Source organism: Bidens hawaiensis, unplaced genomic scaffold, assembly GCF_021521415.1.
Source record: "Bidens hawaiensis isolate Kalapana, Puna unplaced genomic scaffold, B.hawaiensis_p1.1 tig00030501_1, whole genome shotgun sequence".
Taxonomy (NCBI): domain Eukaryota; kingdom Viridiplantae; phylum Streptophyta; class Magnoliopsida; order Asterales; family Asteraceae; genus Bidens; species Bidens hawaiensis.
This window is the reverse complement of record NW_027495080.1, coordinates 81,519-99,672: the sequence shown is the minus strand read 5'-3', so window position 1 is coordinate 99,672 and position 18,154 is coordinate 81,519. Positions and strand designations below refer to the sequence as shown.

General features: G+C 39.1%; 3 protein-coding genes and 1 pseudogene across 3 annotated transcripts in view; 1 reads left to right on the top strand and 3 right to left on the bottom strand.

The window, feature by feature from the left end:
* Window positions 1–18,154, bottom strand: part of LOC143580483 (uncharacterized) — a 70,009-nt gene that overhangs the window by 9,724 nt on the left and 42,131 nt on the right. The gene's annotated exons all lie outside the window — the stretch shown is intronic.
* Window positions 7,715–8,692, bottom strand: LOC143580482 (hevamine-A-like). The gene has a single exon (XM_077063488.1). The coding sequence runs from the start codon at window positions 8,654–8,656 to the stop codon at window positions 7,775–7,777; it is 882 nt and encodes a 293-aa protein (XP_076919603.1). The 5' UTR covers window positions 8,657–8,692; the 3' UTR covers window positions 7,715–7,774.
* Window positions 10,573–11,510, bottom strand: LOC143580481 (hevamine-A-like; annotated as a pseudogene).
* On the top strand, window positions 13,784–14,915 carry LOC143580479 (hevamine-A-like). The gene has a single exon (XM_077063487.1). The coding sequence runs from the start codon at window positions 13,952–13,954 to the stop codon at window positions 14,831–14,833; it is 882 nt and encodes a 293-aa protein (XP_076919602.1). The 5' UTR covers window positions 13,784–13,951; the 3' UTR covers window positions 14,834–14,915.

The window sequence follows — 18,154 nt, the reverse complement described above, 5'->3', positions numbered from 1 at the left end:
ACGACATCTACATCAAAATGGCGCCGTTGCCGGGGAATCAACGCGCAAAGTGTTAGTTTAGTGTATTTTTTACTTTTAGTTATATTTTATTTTTGTCAGTTTTACGCTTGGTATTTGTGTGTCTTATGTGTGCAGGTAACTCAAGATGACGTTGAGTTGGGTTTATGACCCACATGAAGGATATAAGGTCGTGGAGCATGATGATTTGGACTATCCAAATTCATATGACGAGCCATCTTCACCAAACCCTCAAAGTTATCACGAGTCATATAGTTATAGCTAAGGGAACTTCAACCAGCAGGGTCGCAATAGGCAATACCAAAATTATTCACCACCTCCACCTAATTATCAGGAATATTATGACTCAGATGAGTATGATAGTGATGGGCCCAAGACACTAACGTTTATAAGTTATCAAGAGGAGGAGTATGACTACTATTCTAATGAGTACCTTCGGCCAACGTATGAAGAAATTCCTTAATATAATAATCAAGATTCTGAGGTGTTAACATTGCTTATGGACCTCAGTCTGAGGATGGAAGTTCACGAAAAGGTTAATGCTGCTCAAGATGAATTTATGAGCCAACTAATTAATGATTTGGCCCAAATTAAATGAGATCGGGAGCGATTGGCTAGTGATGTTTTGATGATGATGAAACGATAGAAAATGATCTTGATATTTATGAGCATGAATTCGATGAGGTTTTAGAATATAATATCACACTAGCTCTATCAATTATTGAGGAGTCAACAAGTGCATTGGTTGTGGTTGAAGATTGTGATGTTAAGGGAGAGGGTCTAGACATTTTGGAGTATATAGTTGAATGTTTGGACCCATTTGAAGGAAAAATACCTTCTGAGAAATCAGAGACTGAAATAGTCCAAGTTGTTCTGACCATCCCCGGTGACTTATTCCTAAAATTCATAAAGTTGGGGATGTTTGTTTGAACTCACAGAAGAAAAAGGTGGACATAAAGAAGAATGGGCAAAATAATGGGAAATGGGCCCATATTGGTTCAATTAAAGTGTCAGCTACAAGGAAAAAGGCGTGGACACAAAACCTCAACTACCGAGCATACACGGGAAACTTGGTCGGAAAATGCTCGGTTCGCCCTCGATCAACATTTGACGCTTCGAAGATAAGAAAGAGGGCAAGGGCTAGACTTGTTAACTATCGGACGCATGTGGGAAATTCAGAGGGAAAATGTGCATTCACATCCGCTCGTATCCGCTCATTAGATATGTTGTTCACAAAAAAGGAAGTGGAGCCTTGGCACCGTAACTACAGAGCTTACGTGGGAGATTCGGTAAGTAAATGTTCCATTAGACCACCATAACCATCAAATCAGGAAATGGTTCAGCTGAAGACCTTAACAAAAACTTAGCGCTGACCGGGAAGCAACCCGAGTTTTATTTTCAGTTTGTATTTTATATTATTTTTGTAGTTTGTTTAATTGTTTTATGTCAAGTGTACCACTGTAGCAGAAGTCAAGTGTGAGGAAACCACAAGGTGGATCAGAATTCAGATGTTTTAGTAAGTGAGTTATCAAGTGGACGGGGTCCCAGGTATTTTTTGTTCGTTTTAAGTGTTGGAACATGTTTAGGGGAGTCTAGGGGAATGAGAGCTGGAAAGATGGAAAAATTTTTAAAACCAAAATCGTCAAAAATCTCCTGTTAAAGTGTCACTTCGCGCTACGCGAAGCATTGCCAAGTGTTCCTTCGCACTACACGAAGGACAAAAACTTTCACAAAAAATGTTGTTTCGCACTATGCTAAGTAAGAGACTTATACTAGTTCGCGCTATGCGAAGTAAAAAAGTAAACAAAAAAACTTAAAAAGAATTTGTTTCACTGATTCCATCGAGCTATTCGGAGTATTCACGATCTTTTGCTACAGTTAATTCAAGTACGTGTATATTTTTGTTGTACTTGAACTTTGTGGTTTTAGTTCACTATAAAACCTCACGAGACCATACTCGTCCATCCGGGCTGCTGGGGGGTTTAAAGGGCTTGTTGCATACGCTAAATGCAATCGTGATTCCTACGAAAGTGAGTTAGGTCTTTTAACATTTTACTCGTTTAACAAAGATTATTATGAAATTTATTAAATTTTGGGTTGGCAATTAAAATTAACAGTTTTGCAAACGGTTTAAAAGACCTATTCTAATAATTGTGAGAAGCGTGCTTCTACATTTTTGGGAGTTTGCAGATATTATTTTGAGAGTCGAGGAGACAGGTTCACCGAGAGTTGCACATGAGAGTTTTATATTCTTATCAGGTGATTTCATTTTTATAATCTTCTTTGTTTTGCTAGTTTTTGTGTTAAAAGTGTAATTGTATAAATGTATATTAAGGTAGGACCATCACATTAAGCCCAGTTTTAAAATCGATCAAAAAGAAATTTTCATTTATTTTACTATCTACTCGATACATATTACGATCGTTATCGAAACACTAATTTGCATTTTCCTGCTTCGTCGTAACTCAAAAATTGAGTCACGTTTTCGCCTGTGTTCTCGGTTTTCAATCCTCTACAATATTCAAATGGATTCACCTGTGGATATTTCCTCGAATGTGAGGTTGAATATTTACACGTTTAACCAAAAACATTTGTTTCTTCATAACTTATCATCATAAATTCTTTTAACCGGTCTGTCTTAGCACGTGGTTTCCATTATATATATTCCCTTCATTCTTAGAATAAATAATAATTTTCACTTCGAGTCTTAAATCTCACATAATCCAGTTTGTGCCCATATTAATCTCAATTTTCCTGCTTCGTCGTAACTCAAAAATTGAGTCAAGTTTTCGCCTGTGTTCTCGGTTTTCAATCCTCTACAATATTCAAATGGATTCACATGTGGACATTTCCTCGAATGTGAGGTTGAATATTTACACGTTTAACCAAAAACATTCGTTTCTTCATAACTTATCATCATAAATTCTTTTAATCGGTCTGTCTTAGCACGTGGTTTCCATTATATATATTCCCTTCATTCTTAGAATAAATAATAATTTTCACTTCGAGTCTTAAATCTCACATAATCCAGTTTGTGCCCATATTAGTCTCAATTATGGAATATAATAAATCGTTTTATTTTGCGGGTTGTTACAAAATTCCCACCATCTCAAAAGAATTAAACAAGTATGAAAACATGTATAGTATATCTGGAAATCATTTTAACAGAGCTTTGATTGATTATAGCTCGGATATAAACTTAAACTAAATAAACGAACTTAAACGAGTGCTACAATGAACCTACCTTCCCTCCAAGCTTAAACAGAACCTAGGGATGGGTAGTGATGACTTCTAACACTTCTAGAACACTTGATCAAAGCTTCCTACTGCCTTAACACCTTAGTCTTGCTTGCATTTGCTTATAAATACTTGAAAATACTAAGCACACTATACTAACTTGATCTTTGAGTGTGAGATGATCTACTAATGTTGTGTGCATGGAATGGCTGTGCAAGGGTGTGTTTTTATAGGCCAAGATGCTAAGATGAGTAAGGAATGGGTGTTTGACACGTAAGGGTCGGGTTTTGACATATCTTGCTGACACAGGGGATTAGACGGACCGTTTAATCATGAGACGGCCCGTCTCATAATGGCAGCCTGCCCTGTCTAATAAGTACGGCGCATGAGACGCCCCGCCTCATTTGGGAAACCTTTGGGTCAGGGTTTAGTTCTATGCGGACCATCTAATAATGTGACGGTCTATCTCATTCAACTTTTGTATATTTACATATTGGACCATGCACTTCAAGTTTAGAAAAATGAAAAAATAGCCCTTCAACTTTGAAAGTTGTCAAAAATAGCACGAAAGTTTTCGGGCTGTTACAGCAACTGGAAGTCCAAATGGAACTTACAAGATTAAAGCTACAAAGTACAAGACAAGGGCGAGTTTGTTAATGCATTATTCCGTGTCTTAGTAATATGTTATTTGGACTAGTATTGATTGTATAGGGGCAATATAGTGATTTATGCATGTAAATATAGTTTATCCGCTTAGTGAGTTAAGCGAACAAGGTCTATATGCTTAGTTTTTAGTCAATTCTCTAGGCTTGTTGGCGAATGGCTAATCATTTGCTTAAATAAAGTACATTTGTTGGTGTTCAGCGGATGGGATGACAAAATTAGGTGTATGAAGCACCATTCGGTGGAGATGTCAACGAATGGGCTTACACCATATACATATGTAATGATATCAAAGCGAATGTAACTTAATCTTTGGTAAATTTATCTGTTTTGCCTCGTTACTATGTCCGATTTCCTTCTGAACACACACAATACAACATACGCATGTAATTGAATCCATAGCTCATCTAGATCAATTGGGTCAACATTCCGCCATGATCTATGCATATCCAAAGACTAGATCCTTATAAAGTTATAGGTTTCTCATGATTTATGGGAAAACAAGATCCAGGGCCGGCCCTTGGGGGTGGCAGGGTGGTCGACGGCCACAGACCCGATTTTTTTTTGTTGAAAAAATTTAGATGTATTTTTATTAAAAATAATATGTATATTTTAATGTATAAACATAATTACATAACCACTAGTTTGGTCTAGTGGTAAATGGGTATATAACCAAGAGGTTGTGGGTTCTAGCCTCACTTGAGACATGTTTAATTCTTTTTTTATACAAACCTACAAAAAATTTTTATACAACCCAAGTTATAACCAAGTAAGCCCATATAAAAATTAATCTGTTTAAACCCAACAAAACAATCCTTTTAGTTAAGGTCCAAAAATCTTTTCGCCTTTGGCCCAAAAGTTTTTTTGCTTTCTCGGAGCTGGCTCTGACAAGATCAGGAGGCTTTTCTGCTCGTGTATCGGGCTCATGAGCCTTGGTTTCTCGAAAGTCTCAGTCATCAAGTCTTGTTTATGAGCCGATGTGTGGGAAACCAAGGTCATGGGCCCGTTTTGCTGGTCTATAGGGCTTACGTGCTTTTTGAAAATCTCAGTCCTCGGGTCTAGTTTACGAGTTGGTGTGTGGGAAACACTAATAGAAAATTAGTGACCATAGTGGAGTATTCCTTGTACGTGGTGTATCATAAGTCATAACCAATTTAACCGTCCATAGTGTTTGTGATTAAGATTTACGTAAACTATTTGGGTGTCGTTTTAATCAAAATACAAACCAAAACGCTCGGCTATTTTCGGTTCGATCATCGTCCGTGTTGACGATGCACTCAACGTCTCTGGCACCTGCGGCCTACTCAACGCTTGAATTTGGCGGCAATTTTTGCACGCAATTTGAGATCTCATCATGTTTGAATAGTAATCGATAGCTCTATTTTAATTACTTATTATTGCTGATACTCAATATATTAGCAGTCGATATGCATTATTGGCGATATCTAGGGTTTGGATTCGTAACTTAGAGATTGTTGAGTTGATGTTAAAATGTTACAATTCTTAACGAATGAGATAAATATGTTTTTAATCCTTCCAAATAATGGAGGATATAGCTTTAGATCAGACAGTTTACTAGTTGTATATGAACCGAACCAAACGAAGCCTTGTTCTTGTTCTTTCGTTTAGCTTTAAACTTGTTCATGAACCGATGAACGCTAATCACATCAATTAAATATAAAGTGAAGCACTTGAGATAATAATAATAATAATAATAATAATAATAATAATAATAATAATAATAATAATAATAATAATCATCATCATCATCATCATCATCATCATCATCATCATCCTACAATTGGCGGTTTTGTTATGATAATGTCAACGTAGCACAAGTTTGATTTGTTGTTAATTAAAGCAAGACTTTATAAAGCAAACCATTAACGAGCAAACGAACATAAATGAACACATAACACAGAATGCTCATGTATTATTCATGTTTGCTCATTTAACTAACGAACAAAATTTCTTGTTCGTGTTCGTTCATTTATTAAGCGAACGAAAGAACTTCCCGCCAAACGGTTCACGAACTGTTCGCTGAACGTTCGGTTCGTTTACAACCCTATACTTATTTGTTACAAATTTTCCAGATAACAAAGATACGGTTTCAATATTTTTACTCATTGTCTAGAAATTTTGGACATATCTCAGAGGTACACATAGATAAAACACAAATTAGAAAAGTATAGGTGATTTGTTTGTAAGCATATTAGCATGTTTGTATGTTACTAAGGATATATTAATAAGCAGACGACAAAAGCTATATTATATTCTGTATTTTAGTATAAGATTACATGTATATTTATCTTTTACTAAAATCATCATCATCATCGTACTCAGTATATCCCACCAATAGCAAAGCTATGGTAGGGCCTGAGGAGGGTAAGATGTAGGCAGCCTTACCTCTACCCCATAGGGATAGAGAGGCTGCTTCCGGTGAGACCCCCGGCTCGATAGTAGTTTTGCATCAAGCCTTGGACATAAGGCACATAGCACTCAATCATCGGGACACCGGCTGATCGGTGCATGTACCCTTATCTTTCAGCTATCAACGCCACTACATGATGCCTAATTAACCGGCCGTCACTTTTAACGTTATTTTCACGAGATTAGTAAAATAACGTCAAAATTAGTGCAATTTCACTTTTGCCCACCCGAGGGTTCACACATATATACATCATATGTGCGCACCGCAAGCAGGGCTAATCTTTTACTAAAATACAGAATACAATATGGACTAATAATAAGACCAATAATTGTCTTGTATGTTACTACCAGCTGCAAAACTTTCAGCCGCATTCTTTGGCTCCATATTCCTTCTGGTGCGACCTTGGTAAAATAGTTTTGACATATATATTAGAAAGTTAATGCTGATATGATTTATATGGCTTTGGCTCTCTTACCAGATGAATATAATGTTTGGATAGACATTTAGTTTGATGAAAGAGTTTGACCGTTACCCAAATATCTACAATGCCCTTAGTAAACACAAAATAGAATCTTGTGGACTCTAACCAATGTACTTGATAATTTTTAGTGGTTGCTCAAGGATAGAATCATTGCATATTTTTTGTCCTAGGAATAACTTTAACATAGCATGATTCTTGTCAATCTGATGGAGAATATTTGACTTTATGAAAAACCACAAATGGTTATAAGCTGTATTTGTTGATTTAACTTGTACAATGCTTCATGTATAGAAGTATAGATGTACTGATATATAGTTTGTTGTTTTTCAAAGATGTCTGCCTTGCTTTAATGATTTTTGTTGATGCCTACAAATCAGCGTAAGGAGAAAAGGAACTAAGCAGATAAAGATGGATAACTTTCAAACTCATGTAAGGCAGTGATACTAGCAGAACATTTTCAGTTATAAGCGATAAAGAGACAGGAGTTTACACTCTGAAAGTGGTTCAAGCCTAGAGTATTATATATATAGTTATGGTATGATCTATGATTCTCTTCTAGCTTATGTTTGTCTGGTGATAGGTCATTGTTGGATGTTTATATTTGTCTCAAACAACATAGCAACTCAATTTTCCTTGAACCTGAGATAGTTGACATTGTTTATGTTCCTGCAACTACAATAGAGTTTTCAAAGTGTAAACAGTAGGAGAAGCCTTTGAGTTACCGCTAAGGTCCCTGCTCTGTGAGTTGAAGGTCACAAGTTCAAGTCATGCAAGCAATATGAGAAAATTTCAAGCCTTAAGCGACTTTTTTAGTTACAAGGCGGTAGGTCAAAGTGTCAAAGTAGGAGAAGAGTACGAATCAAACATATAATCATATATATTAATATATTGTATTCACATACGCGAATGATACAAGTGAAATTTTACAACCATATTTTTACAGTCTAGACATGGGTCTTGATGGAAGAACTGTATCCAGATTGATCATCATAATACTTATCCCACAACATAACTCCTCCGTATTTTGCCGAGCCCTTGATTGCTGGAAGTACTTGGGAAGTAAGGTCACCCACAGGGATGTATCCACTTCCCGCAGCTGCAGGTGATGCCGGTAGCCCCAAGAAAATCTTGGTTGCTGGTATATCAGAAGTCCACTGCTTCCACGCATCCTCAAGATTGGTGATACCTCCAGAGTACTGACAAGGAGGGTTGTTATAGAACTGAACCCAAACATAGTCAAACAGACCTGTTTTAAGGGCGGTTCCAATATATGCATCTGGGAAAGGACACTGGGGAGCTGCTGTCAAGTATACCTTCTTTCCTTGACCGCTGTATCCAGAAAGATACCTTGCCAGGTCATCCCAGTGTTCGGTGGTTCCTCCTTCGATGTCAAAATCGATTCCATCTAAAACAGCTTCGCCAAGTGGACGGGTGGATGATGTGCCACCTAAGAAGTTATTCCAAAGGTAAGTGGCTACTTGTTTAGCATCTGCAGAAGAGGTTAGGTAGTAGCTCCCGGCTGCTCCTCCGAGAGTGAGCATCACCTTGACTCCTTTAGCTTGACATGATTTAATGTCGGTGGTCAAATTGATGCAGCCGTTGCTATAGGGATCGCAGTGACCTGCAAGATTGATCATTGGCGTCTGGCCGTTTCCAAACGTTGCTAGAAACGCAATGTTGACATAATCGTAGTTCCCGGTCGAGCAAGTGTCAGCCAAGGTGCCCTCACCCCCGTTTTGACCCCAGTAGATAGCTATGCCACCGGCATTGACACCTACTGCTAGTAACAGCATCAAAGAAGATAATAATGCTAAGTGGTATACCATTTTCAGCTAAGTATGTTTCTTCAATTGAGGTGGTTGTTGAAAGTAATGGTGTGTTCAAGCGTTTGAGATGTCTGATTTATATAATGAAGGGATGGGCCTATTTGGCATGCTTTAGTTTTGGAGTGTTTCTAAAAAGAAGCACCTTGGAGGGTACTCTGTTGAATAATGTTTTAACAGATGCTGAATTAGTTAATATTTATCAAAAACATCCGCCTGTCATTCAGGTTTGTCATCTCTCTTGTCTTGTCTGTTTCTTGTTATTTGCTACATAAAATGTAGGTCCATTTTAATCTAGGTTGTGTGACAGATTTGTCTCCTTGCTATTGTCATTGAGCTGTGTTCTTTCAAACTAGTTCGAGTAAATCTACTAATTAATATAAACTCTCTATAATGCTATGCTTCTCTATATGAAATTAACCACTGCATCTGTTTAATGAGAGGAGGGCCTGTGTGGTTCTCCGGCATACCTGTAATTTTTTTTTTGTCGCATAATAAAATACTAAATTCTGACCTTTGTTTATAGACGGTTAGAAAACCTTTATTTGCCATTTCAGTTCATTAATTTTAAAAATAAGTGACCATTTTTTGCTGCATAGAGGTCACAGTCTTTTAACTTGCCATTCCGTTGTAACCCTTGTGACTCACACAACCTTTTTTCAGATTTATTACATCAAGTATTATTATTATTATTATTATTTATTGTTACCAATTTACCATGTTTGCTGATTATACCTATGTGAAGTTGTGATTTCCATCTGAGCAATAGATCAATAATAGTAATGTTTATTATATATTCAATTACACACCGAAAGGTAGTGATTACATCGAAACAGAAGGCAAGCAGCAACAAGCTGCGCCGCTACCTCCTTTTGAATTGCAAAAGTGCAAAACCCAATCTTTTAAAAACCGCATTCGCTGATCTTGGAGTCATAACATGTTAATATGGAAATTACTTATGAACTTTAGCACGCAATGCTTGGGCATATTGATAAATGATAACTCATAAATATTGTTCACCCATTTTTGAAGTTGTTCTTTGGACAGTTAAGTATCTTTCTCAATGACAGTACCTTATCCAGCTTGACACTGTAGAGTTTATATCTTCAATACAGGCCAATATCATAGAGTTCACTCCATTGAATGGTCTTATAAGTTATCATGGGATGGACAGGTGGTCATACAAACAAACATGTTTTAACTGTTTCTGAAGTTCTATTCATTTGTTTTGTGCATCTTGATTTGTTCATTATTTTCTACATAAAATTCAGGGCCATGTACAATGAGAAACCTTGTTTATGGTTCTTAAACTAAAATTCTAAAATCTTGCATGCAACTCTGGTTTGCCATCTGTTTTGTCTGTTACATAAAATCCACTCTTTGGGCTATAGATCTAAAGCATAAAAAAGATTTATCTGTATGCTATTGTCATTAATATGTTCTCTTACAAATTTGTTCAAATATATTATCAAGATGGCTACATTGTCAAGTTACCTTAAATGGAAAGTTTCTTTTAATGTTGGTTGCCTTAATTAAGTTTTTCTTAGAAAACTTCAATGTTCAATCCACTATTCATTGGCGTCCCATTCAGAAAAAAAAAAGAACTTGTTAATTCTCAGCTAAGATGCCACTATCTTATAATCAATGTAACATTATTTTTAACTCATATAGGTCATTGTTGAAAGTTTTAATTAGCCATGCATGCATTTTATTTGTTGCTGCTATTTTTTCTTTATATTCTAAAAGATTAAGTAAAATATATTTTCATATATATTTATAAGCATTCAAGCCATGAGTAACTGTGTTGGTTACAAGGTGGTAAGTCAACTAGGAGAAGACAATCACACAAACACATAAGCATATATTATACTCACATAAAGGATTCACACAAGTGAAGTTTATAACCAGAGTTTTACATTCTAGACATGGTTCTTGATGGAAGAACTATATCCAGTTTGATCATCATAATACTTATCCCATAGCATAACTCCTCCATATTTTGCAGAACCTTTGATCGCTGGAAGCACTTGGGAAGTGAGATCACCAACTGGAATATATCCACTTCCCGCAGCTGCAGGTGATGCTGGTAGTCCCAAGAAAATCTTGGTTGCGGGTATATCAGAAGTCCACTGCTTCCACGCATCGTCAAGATTGGTGATACCTCCAGAGTATTGACAAGGAGGGTTGTTATAGAATTGAACCCAAACATAGTCAAATAGACCTGTTTTAAGGGCGGTTCCAATATACGCATCTGGGAAAGGACACTGGGGAGCCGCTGTCAAGTATACCTTCTTTCCTTGACTGCTGTAACCAGAAAGATACCTTGCCAGGTCATCCTAGTGTTGGGTGGTTCCTCCCTCGATATCAAAATCGATTCCATCTAAGACTGCTTCGCCAAGTGGACGAGTGGATGATGTGCCACCTAAGAAGTTATTCCAAAGGTAAGTGGCTACTTGTTTAGCATCTGCAGAAGAGGTTAGGTAGTAGCTCCCGGCTGCTCCTCCGAGAGTGAGCATCACCTTGACTCCCTTAGCTTGACATGATTTAATGTCAGTGGTCAAATTGGTGCAGCCATTGCTATAGGGATCGCAGTGACCTGCAAGATTGATCATTGGTGTCTGGCCGTTTCCAAACGTTGCTAGAAATGCAAGGTTGACATAATCGTAGTTCCCGGTCGAGTATGTATCAGCCAATGTGCCCTCACCCCCGTTTTGACCCCAGTAGATCGCAATGCCACCAGCATTGCTACCCACTGCCAGTAACAGCATCATTGAGGATAGTAATGCTAATCGGTATACCATTTTCAGCCAAGTGTGTGTCTTACCTGAAGTAACTGTTGAAAGTAATGAACTAATGATGTGTTCCTGTTGCTTGAGAAGTTTGGTTTATATAGTAAAGGGAGATTGGCCTATTGGCGTTGTTCCGGTTGTAGATTATTTTTTAAGAAAACTAACACCTTGGAGCGCACTCTATTGACTCTTCTGGTAACAGACGCGGGATTGATTCAAATCATTGGAAGTGTCTTCCTTTGCCATCTGCTTTGTCTGTTTCTTGTTGTCTGCAACATAATTTGAGGTATGAGACAGATTTATCTCTTTGCTATTGTCATTAACATACAAGTTAGTTCAGGTATATCACATTCACATCTCTTATTGTCAATTATTGGAGAATATGATGAAGAAGACTGTTTGAAAGTATATGATTGTTTATTGTATTAGAAATGTAAATATTATCGTTTTTACGTGTTCATTAATTAGCTATCAATAGGTCTGGCAAAACGAGGCCGGGTGTCTTAATATGTCAAATGGGTTTTCACCAAAATAGAAAAATGAGAAGGGGTTACAAAAGAATCCTAGAAAATCTTTATATTCATCAGAGTTGCTCATAAATATATCCTATGAATTTCATTTTTCCCCGGAAACTATTCTAGGTGAGGTTCAAATCTGTTCCGTTCTGTTCGGATATTGATCGGTCTTGGTTTGACATGGTTTACACGTTTCACCAGCTATATTTGTTTTATGACGGCTAGTGGCGATGTTTGGTGGTGGTATCTACCACGATATTGTGGTGGTGGTGGTGGCTGGGGGTGATGATGGCTGTGTCGAGTGGCCACCAATAGGTGGATCGTACCAGCCCAATTTGACCCGTTTCGAGTTAGGAAGTTTCATAAGAGTGACATATTGTATAATCTGTGTAACCACAAAATCAACCCATATAGTGATCTGCTTAGTTCTTGATTTGGTTTTTCAACTTCTGTATGGTAATTATAGACATAAATAATTGTGCCAAAACAGTCTTGTTATTTAACATGATGGCCATGTGAGGGGGTTTTTAACTTTTGTTATCAATAAGGCTTCAAGTATCTCAAGTACTTGGTAAAGTTAAGAATATAGCTGTATGAACTTTCAAATGACAAACCTCAAGAACAGTCACAAAGTACTGTTTTTCGATAACTAAAACAAACATGTCTTGTATTTTAGTATGATTATGATATGGTGCTGCAGTGCTGCATCTAAGAAAGTTGTATAATGGTCTAAAGAATCACTTTTTTTGAGTCTTCGACAAATGAGTGAACATTAATTAAGGCTATCAGTATGTGCAGACCTTCTGTGGTAGTAGGCATAACTCGTCGCAAGTAAACCTTCGGACACAACCTGAAAGTTAAAATGGCAAATAGGATAGCGCTAACCTTCATATCAACAATATTTTTGAATTAAGGGAAGGAGAATGCATATATGGTCAATCAACTTTGGACATAGCTTTATCTCTTTCAAAGAATTATCATAGTACAGAAAAGCATAGGCTACCGTAGGCGCAGAACTGTTAGTTCGTGTCTTAACGTGTTTAATAGGTTAGAGACGACGCGATTAGCACAAGCATCAAACGACTCTTTTAACAATTAACTTTAGTGGTTTGAGCATGACAGTTATGCGTTTTATGTACTAAGAAAGAGAAATAATGTACTCGAGCGTCTTAATTTCAATTATTTTTCAAAATGTATAAAATTGCATAGCGCGTTTTTTTGCTAAACAGGTCTTATCATGTCTAAACAGGTGCCCATTATGACGGCCCTACGTAGGGGTGTGAATTTCTAATAGAGCATGAACCTAACAAGAAATGCATGGATTTGGGTTTAGTTTGTAGAACCTATGGGCACATTTAGCTAAGGCTCGTTTAGGGTCGAACCTTTATTCTTACAACTATTTAAAAAAAATTGTTAAGTCATAATTTAAGTTGATCAAGTATTTTATGCCAAATTCTAAAAAAATAAAATAGGTGTTAATGTTTTATAGTTTAAACATAATTATTATATGTGCATTTATAACTTTGGTGAGCATCAATATGCAAAATAATAATAATGATAATAATAATCATAATAATCATAATAATAATAAATGAAATTTTTGGGTCTATGTCGGGTTTGATCAACACACGATCCATTTAACACCCTAGTTACCGACAATAACAAATATACAAATCTGTTTGATACCCTAGATTAATAAACCATAAGTTGGTTTTCTTACATAAATTTTATGCAGAAGACATCAAGAAAGGACAAATTGAACAAAACTAAGTGACAAACAGAAACTTTTAAATGATTCCTAATATTAATCCTTCATCAGCTAAAATAGGATTCAGCAGAGTGCCCTGCAAGGTGCTTGGTTTTTCAAAACACTACAAAATTAGAATCAACCCGATAGGCCAATCCCTTGGATATATAAACCAAACTTCTCAAACATTTAAGCACACCATTACTTTCAACAACCACCTCAACTGAAGAAACATACTTAGCTGAAAATGGTATACAGATTAGCACTATTATCTTCTTTGATGCTGTTACTAGCAGTAGGTGCCAAGGCCGGTGGCATAGCTATCTACTGGGGTCAAAACGGGGGTGAGGGCACCTTGGCTGACACTTGCTCGACCGGGAACTACGATTATGTCAACCTTGCGTTTCTAGCAACGTTTGGAAACGGCCAGACGCCAATGATCAATCTTGCAGGTCACTGCAATCCCTATAGCAATGGCTGCACCAATTTGACCACCGACATTAAATCATGTCAAGCTAAAGGAGTCAAGGTGATGCTCACTCTCGGAGGAGCAGCCGGGAGCTACTACCTAACCTCTTCTGCAGATGCTAAACAAGTAGCCACTTACCTTTGGAATAACTTCTTAGGTGGCACATCATCCACCCGTCCACTTGGCGAAGCCGTCTTAGATGGAATCGATTTTGACATCGAAGGAGGAACCACCGAACACTGGGATGACCTGGCAAGGTATCTTTCTGGATACAGCGGTCAAGGAAAGAAGGTATACTTGACAGCAGCTCCCCAGTGTCCTTTCCCAGATGCATATATTGGAACCGCCCTTAAAACAGGTCTGTTTGACTATGTTTGGGTTCAGTTCTATAACAACCCTCCTTGTCAGTACTCTGGAGGTATCACCAATCTTGAAGATGCGTGGAAGCAGTGGACTTCTGATATACCAGCAACCAAGATTTTCTTGGGGCTACCGGCATCACCTGCCGCTGCGGGAAGTGGATACATCCCTGTTGGTGACCTTACTTCCCAAGTACTTCCAGCAATCAAAGGTTCTGCAAAATACGGAGGAGTTATGCTGTGGGATAAATATTATGATGATCAATCTAGATACAGTTCTTCCATCAAGAGCCATGTCTAGAGTGTAAAAATATGGTTGTAAACTTTCGCTTGTATCAATCTTATATGTGAGTATAATATACGCTTGTATGTTTATGTGATTCATCTTCTTGTACAAACTCAGTTTTCATATAGTTTCTTGAACCAGAGGTGTGGGATGAAGCAATTGCTCATGACATGCTATGTTATGTTTTGTTGAGCATGTGGTCTTTGATTACATATATGGTCCTTAGAAGTATGCAAACATGTTCTAGTTCATTTGTTCCTACTATCTTTAAGTTGCTGATATTTGCAGAATAATGGCACTTGCTGGTAGGATTGTTATAAATTTGAACTCAAAGCATTGTCAAAATGTTGGATTGCAACATTTTTTGTGCTAAAAGACTCTGTTATCCATAGGTGCAGAAATTTTCCGGTGTTCATATATGTTTATCAAGTAGGATTATTTATTGTGAGGTAGTCTTTGAAATTTGTTACAGATGATTTACTTTTCTTTTTTTTGGAATGTAATTGTTTTATAATATTATAATAAAAGGAGCCATTTACAATAAAGAGGCAGGTAAGCGGGCAACAAGCCGCGCCACCACCCCCTACAGATGAGAAACCAAGAATTTTGACGCAATGGCTTTTAAAATGGTTGAAGATGTTATGGGCTCAAGTTTTATGTTCTATAGCTTGACGGGCTTAAATGGGCTTAAGGTAGAGCAAGCCCATAAGAGATTCAATAGCAAACATGTTTCAGGAAAGTATATGGGTCGGGTTGAGTTGACTGTTGACAAAATTTTATGTTTGCCGACTATTCTAAAAGGTTGTAAATAACAGAACTGTGAATACTGAGTCCTCAGAACCACCGGCCACTACTAGAAAACTTAGACATGGTGAAGAGGCAGGTCCCAGCAGAGCCCAGTTGGTCCCGCAAGACTCACCTTGAACAGGGACGTCTGCGCAAAGGCCATCTGCTTCCGCAGGACCCACCATGCTCATAGAACCTTACGCGCAGTACGCAAGCTGTACACGCAGGGAAAGCCTCCCAATGGTGAAGTACCCCGCCTGTTCCCGCAGTTGCGGATACAAGCCATCAGGGAAGGCTACCCGCAGACAGCAGGGCTACACGCACAAGACAATAGATACTTCAGTAGTCACATGAAGGAATGAGCAAGGCGGGAACAATCCCGCCAAAGTGAGCCAGTTCGTATGATTCTGAAAGATCTGTACTATACCTACCAAGGTATGGATAGGACAGACAATCTGATCAGAACAGCCCATGAGCCAATCACAGGGTGACAGCTCACCGACAACAGTACGAGGAGGAGCACCCTCTAGTACTGTTTGTCACTATTAGCCGCTGCCTACTCACCAACCCTAACTGCAGGGCGTGCGCAGCCTACAGTTGGTGAAATAGTGTTACTGTTGGCCGTAACCTATTCACCAACCAGCATGGCCTGCGTATAATCCACAGTAGGTAGGACGTGCATAATCTACAGTTGGAGGAATAGTGCAGCCGACATAGTTACTGTTGGTCGTAATCTATCCACCAACCAGTATGGCCTGTGCATAGTCCACTGTTGGTAGAACAGGAATACTATTCAGCCGGCTGTACCTTCTAGGAAACCTACCTTCGGCTATAAATACTCCAACATCTTGGAATGGTAAGATCATCTGCTATCCAGTTATCTAGCAATCTCTTAATATACACTTATATTCAGAGCAACCTAGTCTGATTCTCACGCCGGAGGGTGGTCACAAGGAGGAACCCCCCCCCCCTTCTCAGTGACGAGCTTACGGTGTTTGTTTTGCAGGTCTCCTGAAGAACAGCCTTCTCAGCTAGATCTCATCCGTGGGAAACATTACTTAACCCCCAGATTATCTATAATCTGTACCGGGTCACTTAGTGTTTCTTCATTGGCGCCATCCGTGGGACAAAAGCTAGAACTATTTTAGTTTTTTCACAATTTCTGAAGAAATGGTTAACGTTACTCCGGTCCAAAGGCCTGTAACCGACCAAGAAACCCCGATAACAACCCCAGCAACTGGGGGGAACACCGGCGGTTATACAATCCTTACGAACACTACCCCGACTACCCAAGCCGGGGCAAGTGCAGTAAATATTCCACTGGGGTTCACCGATACCCAGCTGGAAAAACGAACGAGGGTCCCTCGCCAAACACTAGATCAAGTGAAGGCGTGGGCCGAAGCACGGCAAAGAGAATTCCAAGCTGAATTGGATGAACGCTTGCGTTCAGCTCAACAGGCCGACGAATTCGGCAGTACTCGCCAACACCTCAATATGAGCAGTGACTGCGAGTACTCAGACGACGAGTTGGAGTCCGATACCGACGCGAACCCTCGCCATAAGGCGAAAGGGAAGCGTAAGGAAACGGACGTCCAACCAAAAAGGAATTTTGGGGAAGCTTTTAAACCAATCGCGGAGAGAAACCCGCGTGACTTCTCCAAGACCTTTAGACCAACTGCTACAAATGCAGGAAAGTCAAAATTCGCAAGGGACATTGCGGAAGCAATCGCCCCGAGAAGTGCCAAGCAAATGTCCAACATTGGCACTTATGATGGTCTATCCGACCCAGACGACCATTTGAACAGGTTCATTGCGGGGGCTACCGTCAGCAACTGGACGGAACCCACGTGGTGCTACATGTTCCAAATGACTCTGGTCGGAGCGGCCAGGGCATGGTTCGATCGTTTACCGATCCACCACATATATGACTGGGCGGACTTTCAGAACAAGTTCAGCCAGCACTTCAGCCAACAGAGGAAGTACACTGAAGAGCAGTGGACGATCCTCAACTGCGTGAGAGAGGAGGATGAATCTTTACTGGACTTCATCACTCGCTTCAACTCCAAAAAGCTTAGTCTCGGCAACATAAGCGAGGATCTGGTTCGCGCCGCCTTCATCCAAGGCGCCGAATACCCAGAACTTATCCGCACATTGACGGGTAAGGATGGCATGCCATCAACTTGGGATGCCATCATGACGGCGGCAAAGCGCTTTGCCGAGACGGAAAAGCAACTGGGAAGGGATCTTCCCCAGAGTACACACCTCTACACGCAGAGGACAAGAGAGAACAATGTCCGGATCGCCCGGCAGAACAAAAAGAGGAGGCTAGGTATTTGGCAGTCAAGGGTAAACTTTGACACCTCATCCAGCTCTCGCCCTCTTGTTGGCGGAAGGGATAACACACACCCTTCAAACCGAAAACACCGGTGGACGCCACTCACGAAGAGCGTCACGGAGATATTTGCCACGGAAAAATTGCCATGGCCAAAAGCCCCATTGATCCGGCAGAAACCTAATGCGGATCAAAGCAAATCCTGTGATTTCCACGGG

Bases quoted from the DNA above. Each gene is read 5' to 3' on its own strand.
- LOC143580479 (XM_077063487.1), top strand. From the start codon at position 13,952: ATGGTATACAGATTAGCACTATTATCTTCTTTGATGCTGTTACTAGCA.
- LOC143580482 (XM_077063488.1), bottom strand. From the start codon at position 8,656: ATGGTATACCACTTAGCATTATTATCTTCTTTGATGCTGTTACTAGCA.